The sequence below is a fragment of the Aristolochia californica genome, unplaced genomic scaffold (genome assembly GCF_029961685.1).
Source record: "Aristolochia californica isolate CCGP_79_NKW_82.1479 unplaced genomic scaffold, dmAriCali1.0.hap1 SCAF_12, whole genome shotgun sequence".
NCBI classification, from domain to species: domain Eukaryota; kingdom Viridiplantae; phylum Streptophyta; class Magnoliopsida; order Piperales; family Aristolochiaceae; genus Aristolochia; species Aristolochia californica.
The window spans coordinates 22,165,215-22,177,743 of NW_027181793.1; the positions used below are offsets into that span (position 1 = coordinate 22,165,215).

The following is a 12,529-nucleotide window of genomic DNA, read 5'->3' on the forward strand; positions in this document are numbered from 1 at the left end:
TTATTTAATGTTGGCAGCTGCTGCCATGGACCGCAATTCCTTGGCAATCTCCGAGAAAGACGGCCTAGAGTTGGGATCTGACGACCAACACCTCTCCATCAGGGATCTCCATAATGGGTCACACCAATTTGGTATCTCTGGCCTTAAATCACCCTTAAGTACACCAGCTGAAAAGAAACAACAAACTAAGTTTATCAATCTTCATCCCTCCCACTTCCTGAATCTTCATTTGCAAGAACCAGATAAAGGACACAGAGAGACAGACAAGCTCACTTCTATGTGCTACTGAAAAATATGAGAAATACAACAAAGTATATGCAAATCTTTCTGGTAAAATAGGGCTTGGATTTTACTAGTAAATAAATGGTAAACCAGTTCAACATACCCAGTATGTCCCTAGAACGCATATTTGAATAAGGTTCATCCCCTGTCAGTAGTTCCCACATAACTATCCCAAACGAGTATACATCAATCTGCATAAAAAAAAGATAAAAATGTTAGGCTGCAGGTGCAACAAAAGCACAGAGTCTAGCAGTAATGAATAAAATGAACAACCTTTTCAGTCACACTGCAGCTTTTAGCCATCATAAGCTCTGGTGCCATCCATTGGATAGTTCCCCTAACACCTCCAGATACTAGTGTCCCTCTCTTCACCTTTGATAGGCCCAAGTCCCCAATCTAGAGATAAAGACACACATTCAGGAAATGGAAGTATTCCTCAAAAATGGCCACCCAATGTGATGCATAAGAGTATCACATAGATTACCTTACAGACTGGTCGCTGAGGATCACGCGTATTAACAAGGAAGTTGTGAGACTTTAGATCAAAGTGGATAATATTTTTCTCATGAAGATATTCCATTCCAAATGCTGCACCCATTGCTATAATTATCCTCTTCCGACGATCAATAGTTCTGTCAGACAAAAACTAGTTATTAAAGAAGATGACATCAGAGTATAAGCAATCATCTGTTTTACTACAATGTTGACTCTCCTACTTCCACATATTCATTATCCCACATGACCAAAAGGAAAGAACTATAGACCCAGTAAGTTAAAAAATTCAAAGGATATGTCTGAGTACAACATGACTACATTTTTGGCATGTCCTACCCTAAAAATAGAATGCAGAACAAGTTTGGTTGGAATTTACTTCAAAATTACCCTTGTTACATTACAATTACAATGAAAATCTGCACTTAACAAAGCACTTTCTAAACCGGGAATCTTCTACATAAAGATATGATAGAAAGGGCTTACTTGGCAGACAATCCAATCCTCAAATTGGTACCTTATAGCTATAAAAAGATTCTTGAAAGTTCAAAACTAAAACCCAGCCTATTTCCCTTTTGCAATGAGAATAAGCAGGTAAGAACCATACCTATCCTTTTTCTGCAAAACTTGTCTCAGGGATCCATTCACCATGTACTCCATTACAGTTGCTAAGTTTATTACCGGCCCTTCTGAGACCACTCCATAAAAAGCAACCACATTTGGATGGCGAAGTTGACCCAGTAGGATGGCTTCCTTCCAAAAGTCAGCAATCTGCAAGAACAAGTGTTGGGAGAAGTTAACAAGGTAATACTAAAACAAATGTTCAAAATAAAATTAACTCAGAGCAGGCAACACATATGCTTCAACAAGAAAAAGCATCAAGAAACCTCATTGATTTCCAGAATGTTATTGACACAGGATAACTGGTCAAGCAGTTCTTTCATCAAGGCAGAATTTACTTTAGATGGAACCTACATTCACCGTGACATATATAGCATACCACTCTATAGCATACCAATATACAGTCACTAAGTGCAATGGAGAAGAAAAAAACAATGAGAAATTGAGACAATAATTACCAAGCGATTCTTTCCTTCCAATTCCCCTCCTGTAAAGCAACTTGGTTTAATACGCTTGATGGCAACATCAGAGCCCCTCCATTTGCCATAAAACACAGTACCATACGTGCCTGAGCCCAACTCCTTTATTTCTTCCAGATCTGAATTTTTAATTGTCTACAAACAAGAAAGGAGAGAAAGGTTTCTCAATAGAATGAAATGAAAAGAGTAGACACTAGAAATTAAACAAATAGAAAGAATTAAAATATACACCCCGCACCTGCAGCTCTTGAGTTGCTAAATGAGCAAAATTGCAACAGGCATCAGCTTCTATATTAGGAGTGCAGTGCAATCGTTTCTCATTGGCCTGCCAAGCAATTCCAAACAATAACCAAAACAATAAATGCCAGATAGAAATCAACTTTGAATCTTAAATTTGATTGTGAAATACCTTTTCATCTGCATTCAAACATGAAGACCCAGTCTCCTTGTCAGATTCTTGATGCTCAACTATCATCGAAGTTCTACTTGAAGTAGTGTTAACAGGAGAAACAAATTTTGCAGTTGAGACCAAGCAGGGGGGCTCATCATCCAACAGATCAGATCCACCTTCCACCCGAGACCTGAGAAAGAGATCTTCCAATAGTGATATACTAGCATTACAACCCCTTGGTGGAGAAGACATTGAATAGGTGATTTCCACAGATGACAAGGAAAGGTTCTTCATTGAAAGATCCAGTGATAGCTGATTATTTGCACAGCGTAATTCTTTCACAGCCTCATCAGCATTAACAACTGTGCAGCTCATTTGTATTTTCTGGTCTTCACATGGATACTTTATCAATTTTGAGCTGTGGTTGAGCCCTGGATCATTACATGAAAAACTTGAAATAAGTGCTGCAAAATTGTTTTTCTGATTCAGCTCAATTACATGTACTTCCTTGTGTTCCTCACTTGTCCTTGTTAACAGGCTTGCAGCATGAAGAGGATAATTGCATTTAGAGCCACAATAAGTTTCATGATTAGTTAATTCAGAGCACGGAAGGTCATTCCACATAGTATTAGCCCGAAAACATGGATCTAGGCGCTCAACAGTGTTACAACTCCTGGATATAGAACACTCTTCAGGCTTTAAGAAATTACAGGGGGCTCCATGATTGTGAAAAGAACTCTTATGAGGGGGTGGGTCTCTGTAGTCTTTCTCTTGAAGATCAAACCAGGTGCAAAAATGATTAGAAAGTCCACTTTCATTGTTTGGCTGCAGAATCTCATCAGGTAAAATTCCTCTACCACTTTCAAAATCTAACAAAGATGGAGACCCCTTGGAGGGTCTTGCCTGTCCAACTTTTTTAACGCCACTTTTTGGCCCCAACCAAGCAGAGTAACAGTTCAAACACTGCTTGCCATGTGAAAGATTAAACCACATGTTCCCCCCATCATACAGACCATTCTGGCTCGTCTGAACATTGTGTGACATAGACTTATGGTTTTTGATATTGACTGGCCCAACTCGATAGTTTCTAACCCGACACTGTGGATTGCCTGACAGGCCATCCGTTCTGACAGAATACCCAGTAGAAGAGGCTTTTTTAGCATTTCGATTGCTGCAATAATCAGGCGGTACAAAGAATTATACTTTATTCAAGAATAAACCACTGCAGAAATCAAACTTTTGCAAACTTTACAGGCTGAACAGTTAGAGAATTCTGCAAACCTTTACCTCGGGTGCAAAGATTTACAAAAACAAGTGCCAGAAAGATCGTAGAAACACAATTTCTAATCCGGAAAGTTGGATTTGCTAGCTTTTGGCGTTCAACATTCATATAATTCAAGATTCAATTAAGTTTCATAATCAGGTTCAACAGGACAGCATAGCTTTTGTCCAAATCGTCGCGAGATTAACCAGAATTTATGATTCTTTTGCAAAACATGGAGTTAAAAATCTATTCGGAAGCATTTTCTGCAGGGAGCAAAAGGGACATCTGATTTAAAAGCGAACTGTCTTGAAATAATGTTAAGCCACAGAATCGTCAAGAGTTTTCCACAAATAGTAAAATAGGTCAATTTAAACCACGGGGTCTCGTATTTGCTTTACCGAAACAAGATTTCTTGGTTGTTCTCCATTATGGCTCTAAAACCGTTTGGCTTATCTAATCCTCAGAATCCCCAAGAAGTTCAACGAGTCAATCGCACGCTAAGATTTTTTAAAATAGCAAGCATAAAAGATTTCACCAGAAATACACAGGTCTCAAGAACTAACGTTTCTACCATGCATGAGTACGAAATCGAATCTAAACGACAAGAGACTCCGTTCACGTGGGTTTTCATCATCAAGCTCTACAAGAACAAAGAAGTAGGAGGGCGAATACATACCTGTACCGGGCATCACACACAAAGACTCTTATCCGTGCGTTTATTCCTTCCGCCAAGAGCCGCTCGTGCTCCTCGATCATCCAGAGCACATCTTCGTCCGTATCAACGGAGACCAATGGCTGTTCGCCAGAGCAGTCAGGCTGTGGTAGTTGGTATTTGATGGAAAAAGAATGACACATTGGGCCTAGTTCGGCAATCCTCGACAATAGACGAGATATTCCGATATTGCGCTCCAAAGCCAGGATGCGACTCTCACCACCAACGTAACGGAGCTTTCCAGGCCATTGCGATCTTTTCTGAAAGGTGCCATTGAAGCTACATAAGAGCTTGATCTGTCGCATGGAGGATGGGTGTTTCCACTGCTCTAGGAAATTTGGAGGTTCTTTCATGGCGGACGAGAAAAGCCAGCAGTGGGAGAGTCCAAGTGTAAGACGACCAGAAATAAAAAAAGGCGCGGCTATTAATAGAGAAAGGAAGAGAAGCCTCTTTTGAAATTACTATTTTATCACCATCACAATCTCATTATTCCCACAATTACCTCCTAGAAGAGAAACCTCTTCCGAAACTACCCTTTTATCACAATTAAAATTTCATTACTCCCACAACATCTCTTACGAAATTACCCTTTGAACTATGACACTCTTATTTTACATTTTATTTATTTGGAGGGTTTTTCTTTACTTAGCCAACATGTTTCTAGAATCAATGAGGCTTGAACAATAGACACTAAAGAATGGGAATTGAACAAAGATATTCTCGCCTTTTTCGATTTGAATTCAGAAAGCATGTCTCAACTATCGCCATTTAGTAACCATTTTTTTTTTCAAGGTAAAAGATGCTTAATAACCCTTTTTCAAGTGACTCCGGAATTGCATATTGTCATAGGTAACAAAAGCATATATGGAATCGAATAATTTCGAATGCTTCTTTAGTGGAGGAACTAAAAACAAAAATATACCTGCATTTTGTATTTCTCTCTTTAGAGGAGGCCAAGTGTCGATGGTGAAGCATCTTTCTTATTCTTTTGTTTGGGTTGAATTATGAAAGAAACTTGTTTACTTTTGCTAAAGTAAATGGGAATATGTCAGAATATAGAGGCAATGTTGTGGTGTGAACTTGTTTTTGTTCTTTAACCGAAGATGTCAACAATTTGAGGGTAAAATGGTCATTTCGTTTGAGACCTAACGTGGAAAGTGAAATTGGCTGGACGGCGTATGTTTGTAATTAAGGGTTTTATAAGGGGTATTTTCGAAGCTGCATGGAGGAAGTAGGGAGGAGCGCCGAAATCACGAATCGTATCTTCCATTTGTCTTTTGTACCCTGGGCACCTGGCCGAGAGAATGCCGCCAAGTGGGTTTTCCGTTTGTTCGGGTGAGTGGGCTAATATGAACGGCATGCGTACCTCTCTCCAACTTTTCCTCGTTAATATGGCGAGGGACCCTATTACTTTGGTGTGGGAGGGGGGGACCGGGCCTTATTAGTAAAGCATCTCAAGCCCAACAAGCATCTTAAGCCCAACAATTGAGGCCCCACCACGCCGCCCACCAATTATTTTTGAACAAATCCAATAATTTATTTTGTCATTATTTTACATTTTATTTTAAATACAGAATCCTTCTGATGATCGTCTTCTTTTTTATATGAGACGCTTAAAAAGACGCGTAAGTCGTGGCAAAACTTTCTGGTGAGACACGTGGACCACTAAAATTCCCTAAAAAGGTTAGGATAATTGATGTCCATGTAATCTTCGGACTCACATAATTCAAAAGGCAGCCACGTAAGTGGTAGGCGGGCCTGACACTCTGACGTGATTCGTGCTACGTGGAACCGAACAACTTCTTCATGTGCGAAAGTACTATCATGATATTTACACGTGTCAGGTTGAAGAACCTAATTGGATTATGTGGGCCCCCAACAAAGTTTCTTTTTCTACTGAAACGGAGTAAAGATTTGGGCCGCTATATCTGTTTTGTCAATAGACGGGCTGTTCAAATGGCCCAGCATAAGATGTTAAAAATGAATTTCCTTTTGAGCAACCACGAAATTCTCATTAATTTAGATTTTTAACTACAAGAGAAATACATCGTTCAAGACTCGTCTTCCCCAAACGCCTCTGAAGGAAGCAGCCGTGGGGACAACCCTAAAAAACCGAAAAGACGACATCTAATTTGGTAGATAGGCATTTCTCCTACACTTCTCATGCAGCTTTTTCCTTCATTCGCCTTGGTTCTTGTTGCCGCTGTTGTTGGTGTTCTCGTTGGTGTCTCCCATGCCCAAGGTATGCTTCACGGCATCGGCAGCCCCTTGAGCCATCTGTTTCACCTGCTCTCCTGTCTGCAGATCGAATACCTGATCAGCACTGAAACCCCAACAGATGGATTATACAACATAGAGAAGATATATGCATACCTGCTGGAGGATGCCTGCAGTTTTCTCCTTGCCTGCCTCCGCCGTCCCTTTGGTTTGTTCCAGTTTCTCCCCGAGATAGCTTCCACTCTCTTCCTTGCTCTCCTTGGCGCGATCTCCCGCGGCTTGGGCGCTCTCGTAACTCTTGTCTTTGGCTGCCCCCATCTTCTCCCGGCTTGCTTGGGTCGTCCCAGAGGCCTTCTCTTTCGCAGCTTGGGCCGTCCCAGAGGTCTTCTCTTTCGCAGCCTGCGCAGTCTCGGAGGCCTTCTCTTTCGCAGCCCCCAATTTCTCCTTCATCGTGTCCGTCGTTTGCCTTGTCTTCTCCTGTGAAACGCCAAATAAAATATTATACGAAACCCAGCCAAAATCTCATCGTCTTCATTTCTTAAGAACTTCATCCATTACTACCGAAGATGAAGAAAATGCTCTTACCTGGGCCTGTCCCTTGGCTTCTCCAGCCCCGTAGCTCTGCTCGTAAGACGCCATTGTTTCTTGCACTATAGCGAATGTGATTATCGACGAATGCTTCGGACCGAAATCGATACTGAATGAACCTGCTGCCTGCTGCTTCCCCGTACCTTTATTGATGGCGAGGTCTTCTGAGGGGAAGACACGTAGTAGAACACGTCATAAGCAGGTGACAGGTGTTTGACACACGTCGCTGTAGGTACGGACGGTGCATGGACCTAGATGATCCTGGACTAACCAATAAAAAACGAAGACGTGGACAATCACTGAGAAAGATTTATGTGAAATACCCCTGCGTCCAGATAGAAAACATATTTATAGAAATAATTTAAAATTTTATTAGATAATACTTTTAATGACAATTTATTTTGTTGCTACAAATAATTAATTTTTTTCTGCCAATATTATTTTTTGTTTCCCCAACTTTGCCTTGTACACCACTTTCTAAGAGGTTTATGTGGTTTACCCTTGAGATGGGGCATAAACCTATAATGCCAAGGCCAAAATCCAAAACATATCAGCTGATATCTGAGATGGGAGCATAAACCTATAATGCCAGGGCCATAATCCAAAACATATCGGCCGATATCTAATATGTCTTTGCGAGATGGTCTACCATGTCTGCTAGTATATAAGAACATTGAGCAAAGAGAAAAAATAGCAATTAAATGATCACATTGTTGGACATAGATCCTTAGCACAGACGTCATATAGGATGCAATGCAAAGTTTGTCACATAAAAACTGATGATATTGAGTAGGTAGTGGCTTAGTAAAAAACTCAACCAATTGATATCTACACGCACGAAGTGGGTTTGTAAAACAGGAATGAAGTTGGTTTGAAATGACAATCGATTTCATTATGTTTGGAGTGATCTTGTAATACAGGATTGGTAATGAGAGCCAATGCATTGTTATTATTGCGAAGCATAAGAGATTTATTAGAGCAACCTATTATGAAATTAAGTCGTTGATAATGAATGTGTTAAAGTCCTAGGCAAACTTCCCAGGAGGTCACCCATCCTAGAATTACTCTTGCCTAAGTTCGCTTAACTTCGGAGTTCTGATTCAGATACCTAACCAATACAACCCGAAAAGACTAACCGTTTAAGGTGCGGAAAGCAAGTACCAACACAGACCACAAACTCTAACAAGAGTGGACGGAACCACTCTCATAGAATGCAAACCAACTTTGTAGTTGTTGAGCAATCATATGTTGTTTAGGACTCTTCTAGGATATAAAGGTATCACCAAGATAAATACAAAAGTCACGGATAAAGTGGCAAGTTTCAAGATCATTGTTCAATTTCTGAATAAGAGAAATACTTCAATGACTTGTTGTAATTTGAGTACTCTGAACCTCTATTTATAATAGAAAAAACATGTAGAATTCAATTACGATTAAACTACCCTTGTTCCAGTTATACCCAAAGTCCAACACTTAAATATTATTTCTAAAACTATTATACAACTAAACATAATAATAAACTAACATACCTAAAACACTTGTAAGTTGAACCTCTTATGTGAGACCTTATTCCCATGAGACTCTTCTTAGACTCTAGCCCTGTGAGACTTTCATAGTCTAACTATGAAAGCCATGTAAAAATCTTCCATCCCTACTCTTCAACATCCTCTCGAGCAAGAGTTTATAACTTTAGCTTGTAATGAAAAATTTCTTTGGTCTTTAATCTTCTTTTGTTGAAAAAATTCTTCATAGATGCAAAAAAAATCATCTTTTATTCTCCCTGTTTCATGAATATTTTGGTCACATAAAAATTACCACAATATGTGAAATAAAATACTTCTTTCTTGTACTTCTTGTACTTCTCCCCCTCAAGCTTGGGATAAAAAATATAGAGACCCAGCATGGACAAAACACAATATGGGAAAAGAAAATCACTCCTAGCCATATTACAAAGCTCCATACACCAATCAAAATAGTCATAGTCTGAAACACACTCCACTCAATTTCAAAGGCAGAAAAAACCCAACTTTAAGGCACAACAAAGAGTATCATATTTTTAAGGGTAGTTCAAACACAAATCACCTCTTGGATGAAGAATAAAATACTTGACTTGAGTTGGATGTTGGGCACACTCTTATACTTTTTTAGGTAGTAAGTGTAGGCATTGCTTTAAAATGATGAAAATAAAAAGTGATAAATTAAAGAAATACTAGAGAAAAATAACTTAATAGGATGGGGGGGGGGGGGGCGGTGTCGACTATACAACACTCATACTTCCAAACGAATCTAGAATAAATATTGTTTTAAAGAAAAAATAGGGGAGACTATGACTCTAGAAGTCTAAAAATAACTTTACAAACAAGTTTGATCAATTATGACCTCAATTTTTTTTTCTGGGTTGACCTTAAATGAATCTGGCATAAACCTTTTTTTTATTGAAAAAAATAGGGGAGATTGTGACAGTAGAAATGTAAATAACTTAATAGACTAGTTTGAAAAATTATGACATTAATTTTTTTTATGGGGGTGACCATAATTTTTTAGACGAAAATGCGAAAGATACACATAACAAAAAAAATAAAAAATGAAAACAACATCCAAGCAAGATATTGCATACCTTGAAGAAGCACATCATGGGGTGACTATGTCTAACTACAACTCTTTGATTACAAAAAATAATTACCTAAAAAAGTAGGATTCTAAGAGAAAAGGAAACTCAATTCATACTAATGCAGGGAGAGGTAATAGGAAAAAAAATAGAAAAATAAGAAATTTTTGGAAGAACTAACTTTTTTTAATTCTGATAATGATATTTACCGTAATATAGATAAAAATTGCTAAAGAAATTAGATTCACAATGCTTTTAATTTGATACCTAAGTTGACTTATTGAATATGTTATGACCACTTGATTTGCTTTATTTTGTAGCATGACCCTTCCCAACTCCAATGAGAGTATCTTCTGACATATAGATTAGATTGACATGAAATTTACTCATAAAACTAGACTTCGATTCTTTCATTAATATATAATTTTTCTTCATAAAATATACTTATTTTGAAGGAAAGAATTTGAAATTTTTTGGACTCTATAATCTGTTCAAACTGAGTACTCTTTCTTTTTTGGCCAACATGATAATTTAGTTTTTCGATATTGATATCTCCCACTAAAACTCAAATTGAGATTTAGTTGAATAGATTAAAAAATAGACTTACATATCTTTCTTTTGATATATAATTTTTCATATAAAGTTTTGTCCTTGATGGCATAAAACTCCTCGAAATTTGAAGCATTATGTAGCTGCTCGAACCTTTCTTGTGGTTTGACCTATGTTGCTTCAAATATCAATTTCACTTTGTAAAAAACTCTGATTAACAAAATTATTTTTTATTTATAAACTAGTCTCAAATATCTTTCTAATATTAAATAATTTGTAACATTGAAATTTTAGTATGGAGGTACAAAGGGCAAGCAAACAATGGGTGCTAGGATAGGAAAGAAATAAAAAGGTAGAATATGAACTTAAAACTACTTGAGATGATAAATAAGAAAAATACCACATTATCTCTATGGGAACTGAGTTAACTCACATAACCCACTTCGATACCATTTTAAATTTATGAAGAAAAGAAATACTTCAATGGCTTATTGTAATTTGAGTAAATGAACATCTATTTATAATAGAAAAAAAAAGTAAAATCCAATTATAATTAAACTAGCCTTGTCCCAGTTATACCCAAAGTCCAATACTTAAAAGATTAGTCCTAATACAATTGAAAAGCTGAACATAAATAAAATATTGATAGAACTAAAACACATTTAAACTGAATCTCGTATGCAAGACGTCATTTCCATGAGACTCTTCTTAGACTCCACCATATTAATTCTGGCTCTCTGAGACTTCTTATTGTGAGAATCATATAAAACTCTTCTATTCCTACTATTTAACATACCAACTATATCAAACTCCAAATAACGAGTTAACTGACCCAAATCAATAGTCCCAATGAAACAAGAATGCAAGTTGACCTCGTGACTAACTATTTTTTTTTACATATCTCAAAATATGTTTCAAAGCCTCAAAATGTTGCTGATGGGGAGAGTGCATAGACCGATAAAGCTAATTTGATCAAGAAAGTAATATTAAGATTTTTCAAAGTCAAATATTAGAGAGCATCGACTAGACTGTGATACTTTAAAGGAGAGGTAATAGGAGTATCATCCATATTTTAGTTGTAGTTCATGATCTTTCTTATTGAAGTGTTTCTCATATAATAACTTTACATCCCCAATATAGCCAAAATTACTATTGAAGTATATGCTAGTCAGAATAATATCATCAACATAAACAATAACCAGTGAGTAACTGAATTTGTTAGTGAAGAAATAACGACTAATCAAGCAACATGTTGGAATCCAAATTTTTGGAGCATAACATGAAATTTTGAAAACCACGAGCAAGAGGCTTGCTTCAAACCATACAAAAAATTTCTGAGTGACAAGTATAACCCTGATGATCCAACTCAATAAATCTTATTGATTGTTCCATGAAGATCAAATTCCAAGAGAAAATAACATTATCAATTATGTAAAAAAGTGTTAATTGGGACGGATATGGGACCCAAATTTAATTCACATAAATGGTATTCCTCGTTATTAAAACAACTTTTTACAAACATTCTTGCCATAGCTTAGCTTACCACACGTGTCACATGGGGATGGGCCATGTGTTCTCCTACCCGATCGCACATTCCCTCTGTGATGCACATGCTCAGCTTGGTCGATGCACCATTCAACCACGCCGGCCTCTTTGTCCTCTTCAATCCCGCCGAATAAACGCGTGCCAGCTTTCCTAAATGAGGCGGAAATGCGGCTTTACGAGCTATTGAAAACCGAATTAAATGAAGAAATTAATCAATTTAATCACATGATCTGTCCGCTTTTATTTACCACTATCTTCTGCCCACTCTCGTAAGCTTGCCTCAACCTTCAAAATCAGCTCCTTTTGATCGGAGGCCGTAGAGGTGTAATTAACCGGCCATAAATCACGCAAATAAATGGTTAGTTTTTCCGGCAGGCAACAGAGCTGTGCGCCGCCACGATTCCGGTAAAAGAGGAAACCTTTTCTAAATGCCGCAGATTCCTGTCCCTGTAAAAAATCTGCATTCTCGGCGCTTTCCCTGATGCAATGTGGAATGTACTAAAAGAGGTAACCCACGGAGCTCTTTCTAGGTTTCTAACGTGCGGTGACAGTTTGGGCTGATCGGTGAAGAGACAGCTCGTGGCGTCTGCGCTGGATCTTTCTGTAAAGAAACGATCCTCCTCGGTCTTCGGTTCGTCCAAGCGGTCGAGAGGGACGACAGCTCACGAGGCGCGGGAGCGACGAGCGTGCTTCGGAACCGCAACCGGTAATTTTGGACCGCTTGTCCACGTGGCGTCCACCCCGCTCGTCTCGGCTTCTCCTGCGCAGGAAAACGAGAAGC

At 38.2% G+C, this 12,529-nt stretch overlaps 2 protein-coding genes across 2 annotated transcripts; both read right to left on the reverse strand.

Moving 5' to 3' along the window:
* Positions 1–4,594, reverse strand: LOC137946721 (uncharacterized). The gene is made up of 9 exons (XM_068793034.1): positions 4,206–4,594; positions 2,284–3,436; positions 2,113–2,199; positions 1,854–2,009; positions 1,382–1,545; positions 767–914; positions 556–678; positions 386–473; positions 1–167 (listed from the first exon to the last, which is right to left on the reverse strand). Exons 1-9 carry the CDS (start codon positions 4,592–4,594, stop codon positions 1–3), a joined length of 2,475 nt encoding a protein of 824 aa, XP_068649135.1.
* Positions 4,595–6,248: 1,654 nt separating this feature from the next.
* Positions 6,249–7,143, reverse strand: LOC137946998 (late embryogenesis abundant protein 2-like). The gene is made up of 3 exons (XM_068793292.1): positions 7,044–7,143; positions 6,615–6,935; positions 6,249–6,539 (listed from the first exon to the last, which is right to left on the reverse strand). The coding sequence occupies exons 1-3, from the start codon at positions 7,095–7,097 to the stop codon at positions 6,420–6,422; spliced, it is 495 nt and encodes a 164-aa protein (XP_068649393.1). The 5' UTR covers positions 7,098–7,143; the 3' UTR covers positions 6,249–6,419.
* Positions 7,144–12,529: the final 5,386 nt, after the last annotated feature.

Excerpts from the sequence above, each read along its gene's own strand:
- LOC137946721 (XM_068793034.1), bottom strand. The coding sequence starts at position 4,594 with ATGAAAGAACCTCCAAATTTCCTAGAGCAGTGGAAACACCCATCCTCC. Across the intron at positions 3,437-4,205 it reads GTGTGTGATGCCCGGTACAG|CAATCGAAATGCTAAAAAAG; the intron begins GTATGTATTCGC and ends TGATTATTGCAG. Across the intron at positions 679-766 it reads CTCAGCGACCAGTCTGTAAG|ATTGGGGACTTGGGCCTATC; the intron begins GTAATCTATGTG and ends CTTTATCTCTAG.
- LOC137946998 (XM_068793292.1), bottom strand. The coding sequence starts at position 7,097 with ATGGCGTCTTACGAGCAGAGCTACGGGGCTGGAGAAGCCAAGGGACAG. Across the intron at positions 6,936-7,043 it reads AAGCCAAGGGACAGGCCCAG|GAGAAGACAAGGCAAACGAC; the intron begins GTAAGAGCATTT and ends GGCGTTTCACAG. Across the intron at positions 6,540-6,614 it reads CTGCAGGCATCCTCCAGCAG|ACAGGAGAGCAGGTGAAACA; the intron begins GTATGCATATAT and ends TTCGATCTGCAG.